Genomic DNA, 23,197 nt, shown 5'->3' on the forward strand with positions numbered 1-23,197 from the left:
GGACAGCAGTATATTTCCAAGCTACTTGCCCCACTGACTTGGAAGTAAATTCTTGTTCTATCAATATTGCTCGGTTTAAATATTGTAGCACTGCAACTTTATGGTGAATTAGAATGTGCAATAAATGTTGACCTTGCCAAAGTTTGCATTCCAAGAAACATATTTGAGAGGTATAAAGGGAAAAAACTGTACTCGCGTTACCTTACAACTTAATCTCTATTGGTTATCGTGCCATTATATTCATATCTCCTCAATTTATTTACTTCCCCTTAATTGCACCTGAACTCCGGAATGCAGAAGAGTGAAAATTAAAACTATAAAATGCAACTTTTTAAAATCACAATGTTGTTTTCTTTAGCATACAACATTGCAATTATACCCCTTATTTTCAACAAGTTATCCAGTTCTCATTAAATTTCAAACAATTTTGCTGAATGCTCTGCTTTCCTTTGCTTTGGTAGGATGTTATTGAAGAGCATTACAATGAACCAGGAAGTCGGTATGAAAAAGAACTAAAAGAACTTGAAGATCTCAGACAGGTTAGTTGCATTGTTTTTGGTAGACATAATATGTTGCAGTCAAAAGAAATAACTGGTTTAAAACTAAGCCAAAACCAAATTTGTGGTTGCCAAAAACATTATTTAATTCAGACCAGGAAGATTCCTGATACTGTTTTGAGGTAAGTTTTTGTTTTGAAAATTTTATTTATTGAATCGTGATGCATATTTTGAAACATACAATTAATGAATAAAACTTAAAAACAATATGCAAAATACATTCATGAGATTTTAAAACTAACCCCCCACAACCCCAACCCACCCCCTCTAACCTACCCCAAAACAAGAAAGAAAGAAAAAGGAGGAAAGATCACCCATAACAACAAAACTCATCAGTCAATTACCATGGTTTGGAGTAACACCACTACTGTGTGGTGAGGGAATTTAATAATTCAACCCCATTGTAATCCAAATACAATGAAAATTTCACTTTCAAAATAACTTCTTAAAAATTCCTTAAGTCTATTCCAAAAAGGTTTCACTGCTTCACATGACCAAGTAGAATGTAAAAAAGAACCCACATCCTTATGACATCTAAAACATAAATCTGAAGAGATAAATTATATTTCCTTAATTTTTCCAGAGTTAAATATAATTGATGAATAAAATTATAATTAACGAATTGATACCTCACATTTACAATTTTAGTCATACTTTCCCTACATAAATTAATCCAATCATCCTGAGAAATAAGTCTACCTAAATCTTTCTCCCATTTTAATCTAGATTTATGTATGTCCGGCTTAAGCATTTTATTCTGTAATAAAGCAAACATCTCAGATATAATTCTTACCACCTTCAGTAAGTAAAATTTCAAACTTAGACCATCTAGGTAACCATAAAGTATGCCCAAAATTGTCCAACAATAAAGCTTTAATTTGATAATAAGAAAAAAGAGTATTTGAGGATGTGTCATATTTCTTTCATTCTTCGAAAAGAAATAAAATATCCTGCTTCATAACAATCTTGTACCAATTTAATACCCTTTTGATCCCATAGCTTCAAAAGGTGATTATTAAGAGTGAAGGGGTAAAGCTTGTTTTGATACAATTGAATTTTACTTGAAATCTTACCTTGAGTACCTATGATTTCATTTTATTTTTTATACCATAAATCCATTAAGTGTTTCAAAACAGGTAAATTATAACTACGCAATAACTTAGAATCTATAAATAAACTGATCCATCTTCTTCTCACCAATTTGAGATAATTCAGTATTAGCCCATATCAAAGGTTTATCTATTTCAAACATCTTATTAATAAATTTAAATTGTGCTGCATCATAATCATTTTGAAAAGTAGGAAGTTGCAAACCTCTTAATTCATATTTCCAAGTTAATTTCTGTACCATTTTATCCTTCCATAAAAATTTCCTCACCAAGGCATTTAAATCCTTTAAAAATTTTTTTGAGGTATCTTAAAGAATAGATTGAAACAAATACTGAATTCGAGAAAAAAATATTCATTTTAATACAATTAACTCTTCCAATTAATGTAATCGTTAAATTTTTCCATCGATTCAGATCATATTTAATTTTAGTCAATAATGGAAAATAATCTACCTTAACACCTAAATGCTTGATCTGATCCAACCATTTAAATTTCACAATAATCCTACATGAAGAATAATCCATTTCAACTAATGACATAATCTCACTCTTCTCCCAATTAATTTTATAACCTGATAGCTCACCATACTGTTCCAATCTATCATGTAAACTCCTCAAAGATTTCTGAGGTTCTGTTAAATATATCAAAACATTATCTGCAAACAAATTCACTTTAAATTCATCAGATTTCACCTTAATACCTTTTAATATTAATATCTTGTCTAATCACCTGAGCCAAAGGTTCAATAACTAATGCAAATAGTGCTGGTGACAAAGGACAGTCTTGTCAAGTCGATCTGGTCAACATAAAAAGAAAAGATAACTGTCCATTTGTCACAACTTCTAAAGCCTTAATCCAACCAACAAAAAAGGGGCCAAATTTGAATTTCTCTAAAACTTTAAATAAAAAATAACTGTACTCTATCAAAGGCCTTTTCTGCATCCAATGAATTAACCATTGGTAGTTTCAATCCCTCCCGAGAAACATAGGTAAGTTCTTTTAGTTGTGACAGTTCACCTCAACCTCCTAAAAAAGCAAAGGGGAAAGAAATGTACCGGAAACCCCTGGTTACTATTGATGAAATTATACTGGAGGTATAGGTATGGCTGTCTGTGATCTGATTTCCATGTCTTATAGGGCCTGAACTTTAGATTCAACCTTTGTTCTGAAAGCATCTCCTGTAAAGATTCAGTCCTGCATTTGTGACAGAGTGTTTAACTTCCATTAAGCCTTGCTTTTCTGGAATTCATTCCATAAATCCTCTCTGCCCACTTGTGAAAAGGTCTGTTTTTCTCTATTGGGATTCTTTTGGTTTTACAAGTGGAATATATAATTAAAAGTTCCTATCAGCATTTAACGGTCAGATAGGCTGCAAGTGCTTATTTTTTATGATTACTCAGTTGGACAAGCAAAAGAGGACAATATCAGCGTCATATCCTAATAGAGAGATGACGGAGGGGAGCAGGAAAATAGATGCTTGGGTTAACTGGGAATTGTTAATATTTTAGCCCTGGAGACCCACAGTTGCTTTTGCATTACTTATCTGTTACAATATTAAGTTTTACAGCATAAAAGCTGGCCCTTCTGCCCAACTTGTCCATGCCAATCAAAGTATCTCATTAAGCTATTCCCATTTGCCTGTATTTTGCCCATATTCCTCTAAACCTTTAGTATCCATGTACCTGTCAATTTCTTTTAAATGTTACAATTATACGTACCTCTATAATTTCTTCTGATGCCTCTGGTTGAAAAAGTGCCCTTCAGGTCCCTTTTAAATTTTCCTCCTCACACCTTAACTCTATGCTCTCAAGTTTTCATCAACGTTGGTGGCAAAGTCACTCCAGTGTTGGTGTGGAGGCAGCTCTGATGGAAGCACTCAAAGAGTTGTAGATGACCCATGACTCGGAGCCTTACAGGTTGGTGGTCAGCACACTGGCTCTGTACTCACTAATCTTTGTGCCTTTCTTCGGATGCTTGTTGTTCCAGACTCTTGTACAACCTGCTGAATGCGCAGTTTGCCTTTGCCAGTCTGTTATCAACCTCTTTATTGATCTTGACATCTGACGAGATGGTGCACCCCAGGTAACTGAACTGATGGACTCATTCTCATCTCATTCTCGCCAATGGAGATGTGAGGAGGGTGGTACTTTTTCTGACGTGGGGCTGATGGGGAACTTCTGTCTTCTTCAAGCTGACTTCCAGTTTGACGAGCTTGGTAGTCTTCAAAAAGCAGAATGTTATGTGTTACAAAGCTGTATCTGTTGGAGGTTACCAGCATTGAGACCATGCTGTTGAAGATGCAGCTACATTGGGCAGGGTATGTTTCTAGGATGGAGGATCATCACCTGCCCAAGATTCTGCTGCATGGCAAATTCTTCACTGGCCATCATGACAGAGGATCTCTGAAAAAAGAGGTACAAGGACTCTCTGAAGAAATCCCTTGGTGCCTGTTCGATTGACCATCACAAATGCTGTAGCCTCCGATCGTGTTGCCTGGTGACACACCATTCACCAGTCTGTCTTCTCCTTTGACAACACGCGCAGGGCTAACCTTGAGAACAAAATGAGATGGAGGAAGAACTGTGACACAGCAGCACCAAACCTACAACAGCATTTCCCTTGCAGCTGCTGCAGCTCGGCATGTATGTCCTCCATTTGCTCTCATCAGCCACCAGCAAGCCTGCAGCAGATGTGGACAGCCCCCTTCCCAAATATTTTTCAGGAAGCCAAGCTATGTTGATGAGTTTTCTATTCCCTACTTTGGCAAAATATTTTGTAAACCTAGATTCCAAGGAGAAATGTTCCAGCCTACAAGTCTGTTCTTGTAACTCAAGCCCTCCAGTTCCAGTTCCATTCTTGTGAATCTTTGCTGCATTGTTTCCAGGTTAATGACATCTTTCCTGTAGCTGGGTGACCTGAACTGCACACCCTAGTCCAATAATGGTCTTGCCACTGTTCTGTGTACAGTTGCGAAATGACTTCCTTGCTTCTTTATTCAATGCCCTGACCAATGAAGACCAATGCTGTCTTCATCACCTGGTCTACCTATGTCTCGAGTCAAAGCTCAAATTTATTGTTAGAGTACATACATAATATCACATACAACCCTGATATTTTTTTTTACTGTGGGCCAGGCAGAGTTTCTACTTATCATTAACTGTAATTTGCACTCAAGAAGAAAGATATATAAACAAACTGTGAAAATATAGAAAAAATAAATATTCAATAATAAATAGAGTCTTTATATGAGTCCCTGATTGAGTTTGTTATTTAGGCATCTAATAGTGAAAGGGTAGCAACTGTTCCTCAACCTGGTGGTATGAGTCCTGTGGCACTTGGACTTCTTAATGGCAACACTGAGAAGATCGGTGGTGTGGACCCTCTATAATTGCTGCTGCTCTCCCACGGCAGTATTCCATGTACATCTTCTTGATGCTTAGGAGACTTTGGCCTGTAATCTACTGGGCTGTGTCCATAACCTTTTGCAGGGTTTTCCACTCCACTTGCTGATATCGGGAGAATGCGCCTTCTCCAACTAACACTGTTAGTTGCAAGTGTTACAATCCGGTAATAAAGAACCTTGATTTCGACTCAGTCTGGTGTCTGACTCACTCATTCTTGAACAAAGCAGACCTAACAAATGTATAATTGAGTTTAAATGTTAGAAGTAGAAAATGCAAGTCTAAGGTCAAAGGCTTGTAGGAATGAGAAAAGAGAAGAGTATGAAAGATGTCTGTATTTTCCCTTTCCAGGAAATTGTGCTACACATCAGATTCTTACTATTTGAGATATTCCTACTAAATAAAGGCCTCTGTTGCAAACTTAGAACTGCATCAGTCACATTGTAAAGGATTTTTGACATTAAAAAGAAAGGATTTGGTTCTGCTCTTTAGTCTTTTCCTCCTTAGTGAGATAATTCCATTTCAAAGATTAGATTGTTTTCCTGCTTCTGTAGCACTACCAGTGTTTTCAATAATAGTTTTCAGTGCGTGTGTAAAAGGGTTCTAAGTTTATTTACCCGTGAAATTTCTCTTCCTCTGAGACCAGTTGTTTGTTCAGTATTTGTGAATTATAGCCAGAATCTTAGCTGCTTATTCCATGCTTCCGTGCAAAGTAGTATGTTAATTAAGCATTTTAAATTTGTCACTCGACTTGGGATTTACAGCAATATTTTTAATTTAGGCAATGCGAACTCCAACCAGGAATGATGCTGGAATTGAGCTTCTGATGGAATACTACAACCAGCTTTACTTCATTGATAACAGATTTTTCCCACCTAATAAAAATACTGGTATTTTTTTTCATTGGTAAGTTTTCTATTTTTGGGTTTTTAATAGATTTTTTAAAAAAAAATGAATTACTGAATATTGTCATGGCAGATTTCCTTCCTTAAAATTCAAAAGTATGCAAATTTACAGATTTGGATAAATAAGGAATATTTGTTACTGCTGACATCTGAAAAAATATGTTTTTAATCCAAGAGCATTGATGTGTGCAAGAGTTGGATGAGGCATTGTTTAATTGTCCAGAAGGATTCAAATAGGAGATTAATTTTGTGAGTGTCTACCTTCGCATTAAAGAAAGATGTAGCAACGTAACAGAATCTGACTACTGATATTTCAAAATGCAAGACCAATCTTCAAAGTTTATGAAAAGCTAATAAAAAGAATTTGGATATCTTAAGAAATTTCTTTGAAAGTTTGCATATTATAAAATATTGTTTTTTTTTCCTAATGGAAAAACATATATATGTTGATGCCTTTTTCCTTCAAGATGTTTCAAAGATGTTACAATTATTGAAGTAGATACAAAGTGTGACTGCCATCAAATTATCTCAGAGGAAAGCAGCATTGCTGAACTTAATTTGGAAAAGGACCCAGACTGAGGGGGGAGGAAACAGTAATCATTATATCATAAGGTTTAGAATACCATGGACTCCTTCAAGTCAAAAATAGTAATTAAGGGCCAATTTCAATGGGGTGAGAACAGTTCTGACTGGTAGATTGGAATAAAAATTTACCAGGCAAAACTGTATTTTAACAGTGTGAAGCTGTCAACATGAAAATGTTTTAGCTACACTCTTGATATAGTCCCACGAGGGAGGGAAATTAAAGCCAGAGGTCCCTGGATAATTTTTCAGTGAATTACAATGGCTTGTAGTGAAGTGTAGATTGATTTTTTTTTTGCATCAATTTTGCACAAACAATACCTTCCAAACAACCATCAAATTATACAATTAATTTGTTGTTGAAAATGGTTAATAAGGGAATGAAAAACTCCCAACTTCCAGCTGTTTGATTGGCATCTTTGATATCTACCAAAATATTTAAATAGGCAGATGAATAACACAGACCTTGGAAATATTTCTAAGATGTAATATAACACTCAAATTAGTTCAAGTCCTTCAAACCCAATGAATGAAAAGCTGCAGAATCAAACAATAAATTCATTAATTTTGTTGAAGGAATGTGGATTTGTAAATTATTGCATGCTTGGAAGTATGGACTCGAGTTTATAATTTTGATCATTTCTTTCACTAATATTAACGATGATTATTGAATTAGTTAAGATACTTGTGGGGGAGCCTAGTAACAAAGGTAAAGCCAGATATTTCCAAACTAATTTGGTGGTATTCCCAAGCAAGCAAGTTGTCTCTTATTTAATATTTTATTTAATCAACATGTAAGATCATAACAACAAACAGTAGTAAGTAAAAATAATACAATGTTCAAATTAATATACCAAAAATATATATTTAAAAAATGCTCCAAACCCCCCCCCCCCCACAAAACCTAATCTAATCCCATAACTAAAATATATATCATTAGTGCATAGTAATTAATTTGGATTGCATAAGATAACACTCAAGGATCCCAGAAAGTTCATAAAATTGTTGTTCTTTCAGGGAAAACTTCACTGGACAGGAGAATTTTTGAAAAAAATATAATTTTAACCTCCTAATTCTAGCATACGGGCTCCAAATTTGTAGGAATAAAGAATATTTTCCCCTCAAATTGTAAGTAATTTTTTCTAAAGGAATACAATTTTGAATCTCAGCATGCCACCTGTCTAATGTTAATGAAACATCAGATTTCCACATAACAGCGATACATTTCCTTGCTATTACTAAAGCTAACTTAACAAATTTTAATTAAGGTAAAACACAGGCTTCTGACACCGTGGTTAAGTTTAAAAAAAAAACACAGCATTTAAATGTTTTTTCAAATTTTAATTGAGAATCTGACAACAATCATTTAGGAGTAACACTTTCAATATTTCTTAACAACAATAATTCAGGATTTAACAGAAAAATCACTCCAGATATTCATTGCAAAAATCTACTAACAGAAACCCAAGAAGAATTTACCTTCAAGCAAGACCATGTGGAATGAAAAAAAGTTTCAATTTCTTTACCACATCTAAAACATTGGTTCAATAAATTGATCTCTCTCTGCTCAGTTTCTGAGGTGTTTTGTACAATTTATGTAAAAAAAAATTACAATAGAGTAATCTATATCTTACATTGATAGTATTAGACCTAACATCTTTACATAGATTTTGTAAATCCTGCTGATCTATTATCGTGTCGACATCTTGTTGCCATCTTTCCTTTGAATTGAACAAACCTAATTTAGGTGTTTGTTTTTGTAACAAAATAAATTTTTTAGACATTCCATCGACTAGAATTTGCTCCAAATTTGAAAGATCTTTTAAAACCATGTCTGATCCTAATTTCTCTCTTAAATGAGCCCTCAACTGAAAATAACATATTACGAGGAATATCATATTTAATTATTAATTGATGAAAAGACATCAATCTATTATTATCATAATAATCTCCCAGTTTTTTAATTTCTTATATTTTTAAAAAGTTATCTTGAAAAAAAATTAAGGATTGATTGATTAACGGCATTTTTAACGAAAGAAGATTTCCATCAATTTCTAACAACTTTGTTCCAAATATTAAGCAAATGTTTTAATGGCAGAGCATCTTTATCTATTGTTATAGATTTTGGCTCCCATTTATAAATAAACTCCTCTGGTATAATTTATCCTATCTTATTTATTCAGTGTCTACCCAAGATGGTTTAATTTTAATAAACATGGAAATTAGAAATCTTAATTGTGCTGCCTTTTTTTTTTAAACTTTATTTAAGATTTTATAACATGAATAACATATAGGATTACATTTTAAAAAAATTAAGAATAAAATAATAAAATTACAATACAGTATCAGTAATCTAAATAAACTATATCCTCCCCAATAATTATTACACATTAATAACCCAACTCAAATTAGTCCAACCACCCCTTTCCCCCAAAATAAAGAGTGAAGAATTAATAAAGTTAATAATATCTGAGAAAAAAAACCTACTTACAAAAAAAAACAAAAACATAACCGATTAAAATACTAACAAAAAGAAAAGTAATTAATACTAAGATATCAGACTTAAAAAACATATTTAAATCAAACTTAAATGCATATATTTAACAAATGGAGTTAAGATGAAACATATATTTAACTCAAACTTAATATAAAAAAATAGTAAAGTTAGTAACATTATCTATCAAAAATTCTTAAAACAATAATCAATTCTTAAAAAAAATTGTAGCATGAAAAAAAGATGAAAAAACACTTTCTCTATAGAGATAAACCTTCACCAAATATCAACTAACTTCACATCTATCATCATATTAGTCACATAAACCACCATCTTAAAACAAAATTCAAACCTCATTAAGCATTGTACAATTCAATTTTAGTACTCTTCCACCATTTTTCCCTTTTACTCTTGAATAGTTATCCAATAAAAGCTCCAATACCACATTTAAATATCCCCAATCATTACGTTAAAATTCAGATATCCAAATAATAAAAACACATCTACAACGAAATCTATATCTTCAACAAATGGAGCATAAACCACAAACAAAATTCAAGCCTCATTAAGAATTGTACAATTCAATTTATAACTTTCACCATTATTCCCTTCGTTCTATAACTAAAATAGCAAAATAATATACACCAGAATTACCACTCCTTTCACCTTAAAGTTAAATAAAAAATATTTAAAAAAAACATATCCATCCCATTCACATTTAAATTTCAAATATTCCTTATCTACTAAATAAACTTTACAAAAAAAACCACATCAATTTTTAGTTTTTTAAACAATCAAATACTTTCTTATGCTTTTTTTTATAAACAAAAAAAACCCCTTCACTCTTTAATCTAATAATACAAAAAAAAGGAAAAAAAAAACGGGTAGGAGGTTAAAAATACCCCCTCCCGTCTAAACCGCGCAATGCGGTAACTCCAAAAAAAAAAATGGGTGTGAGATAACTCACACGTAGCAGATGACTTTCAGGAAATAGTGCCTATCCAGTTCTCTCCCACAACTCTCACTTCATCTTAAACTAACATCATCATTATTTAATATCCCTTTTTTTAAAAAAAAACATTAGAAAAAAAAGGGACAACTCTTCTTTTAATCAACTCCAACTGCTGAGTCACCATTACAACCATTCCTTCTTGGAACACGACTCTTTTCTTCCATCTCTTGTCTCCTTAGAGATCGCGGCGGACTATGTCTCTGTTGAAACTGAGTAATTGGCAGCTCTTGAGCAAATGCTATAGCTTCCTTTGGAGAATCAAAGAACTTTGGTTGGCAACCATCTTGAAAAACCTTCAAAACAGCTGGATATCTAAAGGTTGCCTTGCAACCTTTTTTCCACCACAACTCTTTAGCAGGATTGAATTCCCGTCGTTAGAACATAATTTCTTGACTCAAATCCGCATAGAAGAAAACTCGATTATTTTGAATCATCAAGGGTGATTTTCTCTGTTGTGCATTTCTAATAGCCACTCGTAAAATTATTTCTCTGTCGTAATAATTCAAGCAACGAACCAAAATAGGTCTTGGACTTTGACCTGAAATAGGTCTTCTACGCAAGGCTCTGTGAGCACGTTCCAGTATTATACCTTCCGGGAAATGTTCTTGACCCAGTACCTGCGGAATCCATTCAGTAAAAAATTTTCTTGGGTCTGGTCCCTCCATACCTTCCGGCAAACCAATAATCTTTATATTGTTCTGTCTGGATTGGTTTTCCAAATAATCAATCTTTTTCACCAAATTTTTATTTTGAGTTTGTAAGTCTTCGACCATTTTGGTCACATCAAAAACTTGTTCCCGTATTTCATCTATATCTTGTTCACATGAATTAAATTTATCTCTCACTTCAAGCTTAAAAGCTCCAAACTCAGCCATCTGTTGAGAATGTATTTTCACCAGAGTATTAAACCTAGTACCAAGTTCAGTCATAATCTTGGATAATCCCTGCATTGTATAAGATAATTTAGATTCAAGATTCACAAGAATCTTTTCAGTTGGAAGAGATTTTGGCTCAACAGATTCCTGCTTCTTCTGCATAACCAAAGGATCTTCTGTTCCTTCCTTCATTCTGGTTGCCTTCCTTGTAGTATGACTGCGTGTGGAAACCCCAGCCACAGCCTCTCCAGCAGTGACTGGAAGACGCTGGCTGGGGTTTTCCCCAGTCCATAATGTATTAAGTTCTCCCAGTACATCAAGTTGTATAGGTTCTTCTATTTCAAGAGATGCAGTTTGCAGCGCCACCTCTACAGTTGACAAATGCCTTTGTGTAACTCTTTGTTGTAAAGGTGTTTGGCACCCTCTTTAGGGGGCTCTACTGATGTAACATAGAGCTCTACATCCGAACACTGTACCTCTCTCCTGGGATCCATTTCACGCTGAGTCCCAGTGTCTTCCCTGTAGGTAGGCTCCAAAACTTGAACTTTTGGAAAATCTAGTTTTTTGATGATCTGTTGTCGTTTTTTTTTGCTCTTTTCCACCAATTGTACCATCATAAGTTAAATTAATAGCACTGAAATTATCTAAACTTTTAAAGAATTTTAATGGGCATTTCTAGACAAAACAATAAGATAGAGTCAGGAGAGGACTGGAAGTCATGTCTGATCCTTATGCCATCTTACCACGCCCCCCTTAATTGTGCTGCCTTATAATAATTTTTAAAATTAGGAAGTTGTAGTCCCCCTTGTTCATATTTCCATGTTAACTTTTCTAATGACTTTCTTACCATTTTGCCTTTTCAAATAAATTTCATAACTTATTTAAATCTTGAAAAAAATTTGATGTATAGATATTGGTAAACTTTGAAATTTATATTGAATTCTTGGAAAAAGTTTCATTTTAATACAACTAACTCTCCCAATTAATGGATAAATTTACCATCTCTAAGTCTTCTATCTTTTTTAAATATTGGAATATAATTTAATTTGTATGAATTTTTCAAATTATTATCAATACGTATACCTAAATATTTAATCTTGTCTGTCCATTTAAATTTAATTTCTTGTCGACATTGTGAATTGTCTCCTTTACCATTATTTCGCTTTTATCCCAATTTATTTTATATCCTGAGATTTCGCATATTTTAACAACTGACTATGAAATCATTGGTAATGATGATAATTGTGGTTGAGTTAAATCAACTAATACATCGTCAGCAAATAAACTAATTTTATGTTCAAACTGATTTATCTCAAACCCTTTAAACTGTTGGTCATCTTTTTGTGCAAGAGGCTCTATAGCTAAAGCAAACAAAGCTGGTGATGAAAGACATCCCTGCCAACAAGATCGAGTTAAATTAAAAGATTGAGATATCTGTCCATTTGTTATTACCTTACCTTTAGGATTTCTATATAATGCCTTTTATCCAATTTATAAAATTTACACCAAAGCCAAATTTACTTAGAACCTAAATAAAAAATCCCATTCTGACCTGTCAAAAGCTTTTTCAGCACCTAAAGCTACTACAATTAAATCTTCTTTCTTCTGCACAAAATGGGTTATGACCTTACTATATTTTCAAAAGTTTCTCTATTTTTAACAAAACCCGTCTGATCCATATTTATTAATTCAGGAAGATACTCATTAATCCCATTTGCGAATACTTTTGCTATAATTTTGTAATCGACATTCAATTGAGATATAGGTCTATATGAAGATGGTATGATGGAGTATATAGAAGTGTTTTTGGGAGATAAATTGGGAAAGGTTTGTTCAAGTAGGTCACATGCAAACACTTCAAAACAGATCTTATTTGAAATACTGGAGACATAGTGGCTTCTCACACCTTTTTGCAAGAGCTTTGAAGAGTGCTCAGGATGTCACTATGGGTTATTGTTTATCAAGGCAACAGATAAAAGAGCAGGTTGGAGCCGCTGCTGTCTGAAAGGAGAATTTGCTGTTATAAGAGGGTCATGTGGTTTTGTAAGCAGAGAGAGTCAAACAGGCTTTCTCTCAGTCTTGGTGTGAGAGAGAGAAGCAGAAGTCACTTGACAATGTCAGCCAGCAGACGTTGATGGGACTGAAACAGGACAAATTGACAAGCTTTTGGAAGACAGCCTGGTTGAAGCCCTCGTGGTTCATGCAAGAGGAGAGTACTGGCTGTCTAATGTTTCACTTGGAATAAAAGAAATAAAAAGGAACTCTGTGGTGACCTGAAAGAGAGGTTATCATCTGGAGAACCCTGATGGGACAAGTTTTGTCAGCAAAACTAACACGTGCACATAGAATTAGAAAGGAGTTAAGTTAGTTTAGTTAAGTCAATAGTGATAAGTTAAAGTGTGATTCTGTTTTCATGTTTAAAGATAATTAAAAGCAACTTTTGTTTAAGTAACAATTTGTTTTGGTGGATATCTATTGCTGCTGGGTTTTGGTGTCCTCTGGGCTCATAACACTGCTTTTAATGGAACTATCTTTTTTAGGAATAACTGTAATTATCACAGTGGAAAAAGTTTCTGGAAGACAATGTTGTTCAAAAGCTTGTTCTATTGCTTTCATAAATAATAGAATCAATAAATCTTTAAAATTCTTTATAACATTCAACAGGGAACTCTTCTCCTGGATATTTATTATTTTGTAAACTACTAAGTGCATCATAGATCTCTTGTTCAGTGAAAGGACTATCTAAATCATCTTTACCTTCTTGAGTTTAATTGGGTAATAACAATTGTGATAAATATTCATCTATAGCCTCATCTTCATGTAATGATTCAGATGTATATAACATTTCATAAAATTCCTTAAATGCATCATTAACTCTTTGGGGCTTATGTGTCACTTCATTATTAATCTGTTATATCATATTAATTGTTCTAGAAGATTGTTCTGCTTTTAATTGCCAAGCTAAGACTTTGTGTGATCATTCTCCTAATTCATAGTATTTCTGCTTAGACCATGTAATGTGCGTCGAAAGAACCAAAGACTTGTTGATCCAAACTAAGGCTTTTATTAACTAAAAGACTGGAGCATATCACAAGTAGGTCGACCAGTCCAGAATGTCCTGTTCTGGCTAGGAGCAATCCTTTAAGACCTGCCAGTAGGTGTGGCTACACTCTCAGCCAATCACAGTCATCCTACACTACCATCTGTACATATGTACATTTACACATTGGTGATAGAATCTGTACTATCACAGACCATAATATCATTTTCTCTTCTATATGTTAGCATTGTAATTTTTATTAATTAAACTTCTATATTTATCCTCATAAGATGATTTTTGGATTTCCTTTTACAATGATATTTCCTTTTGCAATTTATTTATATCCTTCATATATTCCTTTTTAAGTTTTGAGGAATAACTTACAACTTGCCCTCTTAAATAAGCTTTCAATGCATCCCAAATTATAAACATATATTCTGTTGAATATAAATTTATATCACAAAACAATTTTATATGTTGCCTTATAAAGAAACAAAAATCTGACCTTTTCAATAATAAAGAATTTAATCTCCACCTATAGACTGAGTGTTGTTTTCCAACAAATTCCAATTCAATCAATAGTGGAGAATGATCAGGTAATATTTTTGTTTTATAATCAACATTCATAACTCTTGATTGATTTTGAACAGAAAGCAAAAAACAGTCAATTCTAGAATGTATGTCAAATCTACTAGAATAAAAAGAATAATCACTATCCTTGGGATGCCTCCTCCATATATCAATTAGGTTAAAATCTTTCATTAAAGATAACAATATTTTAGCTGCATTTGACTTAAGTATAGTTCTTGATGATCTATCCAGTAAAGATCCCAAACAAAAATTAAAATAATCTCCTACTAAAACATTTTCATGTACTTCTACTAAATTTAGAAAAGTAACTTGTATAAATTTTTGATCATCTTTATTATGTGTATAAATATTTAATGAAGTCTATTCCTCAAAATATGACAATTTATCATTATGTACCTTCCCGCCTGATTTGTAATTACGTTTTGAATTTTAACTGGTAAACTTAAATAAAATTGCCACTCCTCTAGCTTTAGAATTGAATGTAGAAAAGACTATCTGACCTACCCAATCTCTTTTTAATTTCAAATGTTGATTTTCAGTTAAATGAGTCCTTTTAGAAAGACAATATCTACTCCTAATTTCTTAATGTAAGATAAAATCTTTTTTCTTTTCATGGTCCCTTTTAATCCTATTAATATTAAAGCTCAAAATCCTAACTGCATTACTCATTATTTTTATTTATACACTTTAAAAATTCCCTATTAGTCACTCTTATCCAGGAAGAATTCCCATGAATTAATCTGATCCCAGGTGTCATTAAATTTATTCATAGTAAAAACATTATTAAAAAATTATACAAAAAAGAAATAATAAACTTCACTCCTGCCCCCAACTAAAATTCCAGAGATACTTGCATTACCACCCTCCATTTTATGGGTTGTGGTCAAGCCATTTAATCATCAGAAATAATCAAATAAAACCCCGATCCCCTGGCGGTTGGGGGAATCTTCCCATTAAGACAAGAACACTTCTCCACTGAAGTCTCTTCTTTGAAAAAAGGTTAGATAAAAAGGGAGAATACAGTCTCTTGTACAACAAAAAATTCATTTCAGCAAGCCCTCTTGTACAGATGCATGAACCTTGGGCAAGTCTTTAACATATACTTTGGCCTGGACTAATTAGTGAAAAAGACATTCTGTTGATCTGGCAAGAATATTTTTAAGGTGGCTGGATAACAAAAAAAACCCCAACCTATAACCTTTATCATATAAAAGCCTTGACTGGGTTTTAAACTTCAAAAGAGCTGGACTCTGTTCTGGATAGAATAAAATCTTATCCACTTCTTAACTCAAAGCTCCACATTCTTTGGTTCTTTTCATCGCTAGATGTCTTCTCTCTATCTTGATAATTTTAAAAATCTGATCAAAATGGAACGAGGTCTCTGATTCGGGCCCGGTTTTGGTCTAAGAGCTCTATGGGCTCTCTCAATCAAGATCTTCAAAATTATTCTGTCCAAATATTTCCAGTATCCATTCTTCAAAAAATTGAATGACATCTTGTCCTCCTTTACCTTCAAACACCTTGACAATTTTAAGATTATTTCTTCTACTATAATTTTCCAAAATATCAACTTTCTCAAGCAATTTTTCATTCATTGAAACCAAGGCAGTAACTGAGTCTTCATTAACATTTGACCTTTCTACTTCTTCACAGTCATTTTGATTTTTTTCTTCCAATTTATCAACCCTTTGTAAAACATTTTTTTATCAAATTAGTCATATCAATTCTAATTTGCTTTAATTTCACAGTTAAAAATTTAAAATTATTTTCCAGTGAATCTGAAAGTTTATCAATTTTGGTCTTAATTTCATTCATTTTCTTGTTTAAAGTCTTTTCCTTGCCTTTAAATCCTTCTTCTGTACTTGTCTCCTCTTCTTCACTTGCAGAGTTGTTGCAATCCTCCTCCACGTTTAAAAATCTCTCCCTCTTGTTCAATAGCTGGGACGCTGGAGTGGCCTTTTAAAGACTGGAGATTTTTTTCTAACTATTTTTCTTCTACAGTGCATGTGCGCCACTCCTCGCGCACGTGCGATGTAGTTTTACTTTTCACATTGGTCCCATCTTTGCGGAGGGCCGCAGCGATGGCTCCAGAGGACGACCCCTGGAGAGGACAGTCCCTCACCAGGGGTGTCTCCAACAGCTCCAGATCAAACTTCAATGGCCTGCTTCAAGGACAAGGTAGGCCTGAATTCTATCTCCTTTCTGTCTTTGCATTTTTCTTTTGGCATGATCTTTAAAACTTTTTCTTTCTTCGGAGACATCTTTTTTCTTAGTGTTAAGAACTTTAAAACATCTTTAGAGTAGATTTTAACTTTCCTTTATATGTCCTTTTTTTAATAAATCCCTTGGGAGTCGGCAGGGTGTGTGGTGTTCCTTCACAGCATCACGTGATGTTCCCCCCCCCCACCCCCCAGAACATACTGTCCTTGTCCAACTAGTCCTTAGTCTCTTGAAACTTGGGTAGGATGCTGCTGTGCATTTTCAAGGTGATGCATTCTGAAAGGATGTTGCACCAATGGCAGAGGGAGTAAATATTTTGGGTGGCAGATGGAGCATCGATCATGCAGACTGCTTTGTTCACATGTAATAACTCTGGTGTCCTATTATGCCATTATTATAACTGGCAACTTCAATCACGCCAACCTGAAAACTGTTCTAACACGGTTTCAACTCTGTTTCCATTCCATTTTGCCATCAGAGGAGAGAGCACCCAAGAATGGGTGTACATCAATGTTCCTAGTGAATGCAAGGCTGCACCTCGCCCCCCCCCCCCACCTTGGCTACTTGGATCCTGTAACTGTTCTGCTAACCCCGGCATGTTGACTCCTGGCAAAATGAACAGGATGTGGGGGGTGGGGGAGAGACACAGCAGTTCTATAGAACTGCTTTGAGAATACGGACCTGGAGCCTTTTCAGGGAGGCGGCCATCTACAGTGGCTTGAGTACTGAGGATGTCAAGGAGATCAAATGCAACACAGCCAGGGTGAACCAGAAACCATGGTTGGACCCAAGGTCCATGCACTTCTCACAGCTTGTGATGTTGCCTCCAGGACGTGAGACAAGATGGCACGAAGATCAGCCATGGCTGAACCCTCCTATGCAATTCAGAAGGCAAAGTGTGGGTATGCACAGAAAATACAGAGACAGTTGGGCGATACCAGTGACATGAGGCATGCACAGTTTGAGGAGACAGGCTGATGCCAAAGAAAGTTTTTTGACCCCCTTGAATAGCCATGGCCGAAGTGAGGGGAACTTGTGAAAGGTGAACTCACACAAGGGAGCGGGACCAGACATTATAACCGGTTGAGTGCTGAAGGACTGTGCAGACTGTTACAACCCAGAGGACCCCAAAACCCAGCAGCAATAGATGTTCACCAAGAGAAATGGTTACTTAAAAAAAGTTGCTTTTAATTATCTTTAAACATGAAAACAGAATCACACTTTAACTTATCACTATTGACTTAATTAACCAAGCTTAACCCCCTTCTAATTCTAAGCACACGTGTATGTAATGTGTGTGTAAGTTCAGAAAAGTTATTTGGTTCACAGTCCAATCTCACTTCTCCTTCCTCCAAGTTCACTGGTTGCAGGCAATTCTTATACTGTGCACAGAATTTAACATTTATACAGTTCACCAGGCTTTGGTGCTTGGAACGTAAATGGTTTACAGAGAGAGATTTGTTGTATGCTGGACCCCCAACAGGATCGTTGTCTAAAGAGGGCTTACAAAATCAGTAAGGATCCCGTGCGCTCCACACACTGCATCATCCAGTTACTTCCGTCAGGAAAGAGATATAGCAGTTGTCCTTGGGCTTAATTTACTGCTTTCTTTGTGTGATTATAAGACTCCAGCCAGTGAATACTTTTCTTCTTGATTCCCTACAATGGAGTTCTCAATGTCCATCCAGTCATATGCTGTCTTAATAAGTAGCCACTTACTTTATCCTTGTTGTACCAAGGCTATAATTAGTCAGAGGCAAAATTATACTGCTCGTAGAGCTGTTGCCTCAACACCAGACACCTAGGTGCAATCTTGATCTCTGTTGCCTCAACACCAGACACCTAGGTGCAATCTTGATCTCTGGTACAGTCCATGTGGTGCTTGCACATTCTTGCTGTGACCATGTGCATTTCCTTTGAATTGGTAGGTTAATTTGCCACTTTAAATTACTGCTACACTGTGTAGAACCAAAGAACATTACTGCACAGAAACAGGCTCTTAGGTCCCTCTATTATTCTACCTAGTCCCACTGAACTGTACTCAGTCCACATCCCTCCATACCCCTCCCATCCAAATTTATCTCAAATATTAACATTGAGCATGTATTCACCACGTCAGCTGACAGCTTGTTCCAAACTTCCACCATTCTCTGTGTGAAGAAGTTCCTCCAAATGTTCCCCCTAAACTTTTCCCTCCTCACCCATAAACCATGTCTTCTGATTTATATCTCTCCTGACCTCGGTGTGAAGTGCCCAGGAAGAATTTGAGGAGAGTTACATTAAACTTAGAACAATACAGTACAGGAACATGTCTTTTTGCCCACAATCTTTGTGATGAGAAATAAACTAGTCCCATTTGCTTGCACGTCACCTTTATTTCACCATTCTCTTTCTATTCATATGCCTATCCAAATGCCTCCAAAAACATTGGTTCAGTATTTGCTTTCTTGACCTTCCTGGCAGAGTGTTCCAGGCACCTCCCATACACAAAAACCTTTGCAAATTTGCCCTTGTCTTAAAGCTATCCCTCTGGTGTTTGATATTTTCACCCTGGGAAAAGGTATCTAATTTTCTACCCCAACATTACCTCTCATAATTTGGTATTTGATTGGGTTGCCCCTTAGCCTTTGCTGCTCCAGAGAAATCAGTTTCTCCTATTTCATTTGATAGCTAATATTCTAATCCAGCCAATATCTTGGTAAACCTCTTCTGCACCCTTTCCAAAGTTTGCATGTCCTTCATGAACTGCGGTAACTAGATCTGCATACAATACCCGAAATATGGCCTCAACAAACTTTTATACTCAACACCCTGACTGATTAAAAAAAAACATAAATGCCACACACCTTCTTTATCACCATATTCACTCGACTGATTTTTTTGATTAACTTTGAATATTTATTTTTTTTATATTTATATCTTTTTAAAATCATCTTGTGTTTTATGTAGTTGGGAATTTGCAGGAAATGAAAATTTAATTTAATTTAAATGGAAATCTAATTGCATCTGCATGTTATACTTGTGATCATGACAACAAACTTTATTAATTCCCCTGTATTGTTGCTTTTTTTTTTGGAGCAATGGACATGCTCTAAGATTCCTGAGTACATCGAAATCCCTCAGAGTTGATGATAATGTGGAAGAATATCAAAATAGCATTATTGTAAAATTAGTATATCCAGGTAGTTATGAATGTTTTGAATGATGGGCCTCAAGGCTGGTTTCTGTGCTGCAAATCTCTGACTCCACAAATCTGTCTGTTGTTGAAAAAACCAACCTGAGCATCCACATAGATATTGCTGAGTAGATACTAGTGAAAAAGACTATGATACCATTTTGATGATTGTTGGATAAAATATTGAAGTTGGAATGGATTTCTCCCACTGGACATGACTTGACATTTTTCCTTGCTGTTTCATCCACAGCATTATTATAAATGCACTAGAATAGCTTGACCAGAGTTGGCCTTGAGAAAGGGAAGGACATGCATATGCAAAGGAACAATATCATTTCAGATCACATTGAGTCAGAATACCCAAGATCCCCACAGAGAAGCACAGATAACAAATGTCTTGAATGGCTTTGCTGTTCAATGTTCTCTATACATCAAGTTATCTATTAACCATTTTTTTCTCCATTTACTCATTTATATTTTGATAGGTATGACTCTTTGACTGGTGTTCCTTCTTATCAACGGGCTCTGGCTTTTGAAAAAGGAAGTGTTCTCTTCAATATTGGTGCACTATATACCCAGATTGGTGCACGGCAGGACCGAACAAGCAAGGAAGGCATTGATAAAGCTATAGAGGCTTTCCAAAAGGCTGCAGGTAGGTTTGAATTGCATAGATTGAACTACAGTGGAGAATATTTGTTTCAGTTATTGTTTAAATAGTTGAACTGAAGAATTAATTTCATTAATATATAATATAATGTTGTCTGACATTCAATGAGCCTCCGATTTTGCTTGGATAACTTTAGTGCTTTAAGAAAATATTTGCTAATTCTATCACATTGCATCCAGAATCACTCTTGTCTGTGAATCCTTGTCCCAAATCTTAGTCTTCATCCAATTCAAATCTTCATATATTTAAATATGTAAATGTGTCTTTTTTTAAATTAGACGTTTAGCATGATAACAGGCTCTTCAGCCCATGAGCCCATGCTGCCCAAATACCCAAATTAACCTACAATCCCCATATGTTTTGATGGGTGGGATGAAACTAGTGCACCTGAAGGAAACCCATGGAGACATAGGAAGAATATACAAGACAGTGTCATATTAGAACCTGAGTTGCTGGCGCTTTAATAGTGTTGCGCTGAGCACTGCACTCACTGTGCTGCATTAATATTAAATATTAATATAAACATAAAAAATAACATAAATATATAAACCCCTGATATCCGGCACCTATGTGGAATTGGTAGATGCTGGATAAGTGTATTTTTCGGTTGCTTGAGACTTGATCTTATAATGCCTAACTAATGTGCCTGCATTAAGAATAAATAGTTTAAAAGACAAAAATACTATACTATATTTACACTGAACGAATTTCACTTGCATGAATATATAAACCTTAAAGCATTTTACTTTATTTTCATTTCCTTTCTTTGAAAACATTTAACAGTTGCTGCATCTACAGGTTCCTCCCCCTCCACGGAAATTGAACAATAACATTATAGATGATTAAACCCCCTCCCTCCCACAAGTTTACAGATGAATCCTCTGAATGGGGTGACTCTTACTAAGCAGGAATAAGGAGAAACTGTAAGCATCACCTCAATGACACACGGCATCAAGCAGCTCTTTGTTGTTTCACGCAACTTCATATAAACAGCTGCAACAAGCAAAGTATGACCAAGGGTGAATATTTGCTCTCATTTTCACCAAATGTTGCTGTGTTACGTCAGAGAACACTTGCTTACACTCTTAAACTTGTAGATTCTTACCTATTTTTATTTATTTACCATAATTTAAAAAAAAAATTCCTCTTTATTTTTGTCGTGTGCTTGAATTCTGAATGCTAGGAGTTTTACTGTATAATTAAAAATGAGATTTGGAGAAAAAAGCTTTGCAATTTATTAATATTTTGTCTTACGGTTCCTATATTAGCATTACCACTGAATCAATTTCATTTACAAGTAATGTTTTCAGTAAGCTGCTGTGAGACAGTACAAATGAGAAAATCGCTGTTAGATAGAGATGCAAGTTCTCGGCCTGAAAACAGGCCATTTACTAATGACAGGAGAAAAACTGAGAACCAAAAGTCAATTGGTTGAGGGAATTCAACAGCTCAGGCAGTATATATCGGGGAGACAAGAAATTGAGATTTTGGGTTGAAACCCTTGATCAAGGCTGATAATGGCAATGGTAGATTGGTATTATGAGTGAGTGATTTGGGTATGGGCATGGATTAGGGGTGCAGGGAAGAGAGAGGTGATGAGACAGGCCCATTGGGGATTAGTGAACTAAAGATGAGTGAAGGATGACAAACAGATAGTGTTGGGTAAGGGAGAGTTGTGAGATAGAGGCAGGTGATTGATATTTGCCGGACAAAGAGAAAGGGAGGAAAAAAAAAGTAGATGGAGGAAGATAAGCCAGTGAAGTTGGAAACAGTTGGTAGAAACATGTTGTGAATATACGCCTGCATGCATATAATTATATTGTGTGCTGCAGAGAACCATTGTGGCGGATGCTGTTTATGCTCATGTGCCATCATGTTGAAATAACAAGACCACACCTGAAGTTGTCAGCCAGTGAAGAGAGAAGCATTTATTACAGTGCTATCAGGCTTGATATTGACACACAACATGTGACCTGATGTCATGACATCTGAATTGCTAACAACCTCATGATGTAGCTATGTGTACTCTCTGCCTGGTCACAGGAAAAGGCTTTAGTAGCATCAATGACAGACAATGTTGTACTGAGTGGTGCTGCGCTGGGACTGAAAAACCTGTACTATCTGCCTGGTTGGCGGGAAAAGGTCTCAGTAGCATCAAGGACAGGCAATGTTGAACTGAGCGAGTGACTGAAAAAAATTACAATGTACCATGGCGGCAGGATAAGGTCTCAGTGGCATCATCAACAGGTGGCTTTTTTTTAATGCTTTAGTTCGCAGGTTAATACCTGGGTCATTGAATCTTCCAATGAGGGGTGGCTGGCTGCCCTCTGGGTTGCGAGATCTTACCTCCGGGGAGTAACTGGTTGTCCCTCGGATCACAGGCTTCTTTCGAGGAGGGGTTGCTGGTAGTTCCTCGGTCGAGTGGACTTCTTTGGGGGAGGCTGGTGAAACATGTTGAATGTTCCCTCCTATCACAGCTACTGAGATGCAAACCTCCAGAAGTTTGAACAGGCAAGTTTTAAATGTCTGTGCTGCAGGCAGCTTGCTGATAAATAACTACTTCAGCGT

General features: G+C 35.3%; 1 protein-coding gene across 2 annotated transcripts in view; it reads left to right on the forward strand.

The window, feature by feature from the left end:
• The window catches only part of rhpn1 (rhophilin, Rho GTPase binding protein 1), a 91,382-nt gene that overhangs the window by 23,805 nt on the left and 44,380 nt on the right, over positions 1-23,197 (forward strand). For both annotated transcript variants that reach the window (XM_069922183.1, XM_069922184.1), the window contains 3 exons: positions 462-539; positions 5,850-5,974; positions 20,448-20,614. In XM_069922183.1, the coding sequence (XP_069778284.1) occupies positions 462-539; positions 5,850-5,974; positions 20,448-20,614 (370 nt within the window). The remainder of the gene's footprint in view (positions 1-461; positions 540-5,849; positions 5,975-20,447; positions 20,615-23,197) is intronic.

The sequence above is a fragment of the Narcine bancroftii genome, chromosome 2 (assembly GCF_036971445.1).
Source record: "Narcine bancroftii isolate sNarBan1 chromosome 2, sNarBan1.hap1, whole genome shotgun sequence".
Classification (NCBI taxonomy): domain Eukaryota; kingdom Metazoa; phylum Chordata; class Chondrichthyes; order Torpediniformes; family Narcinidae; genus Narcine; species Narcine bancroftii.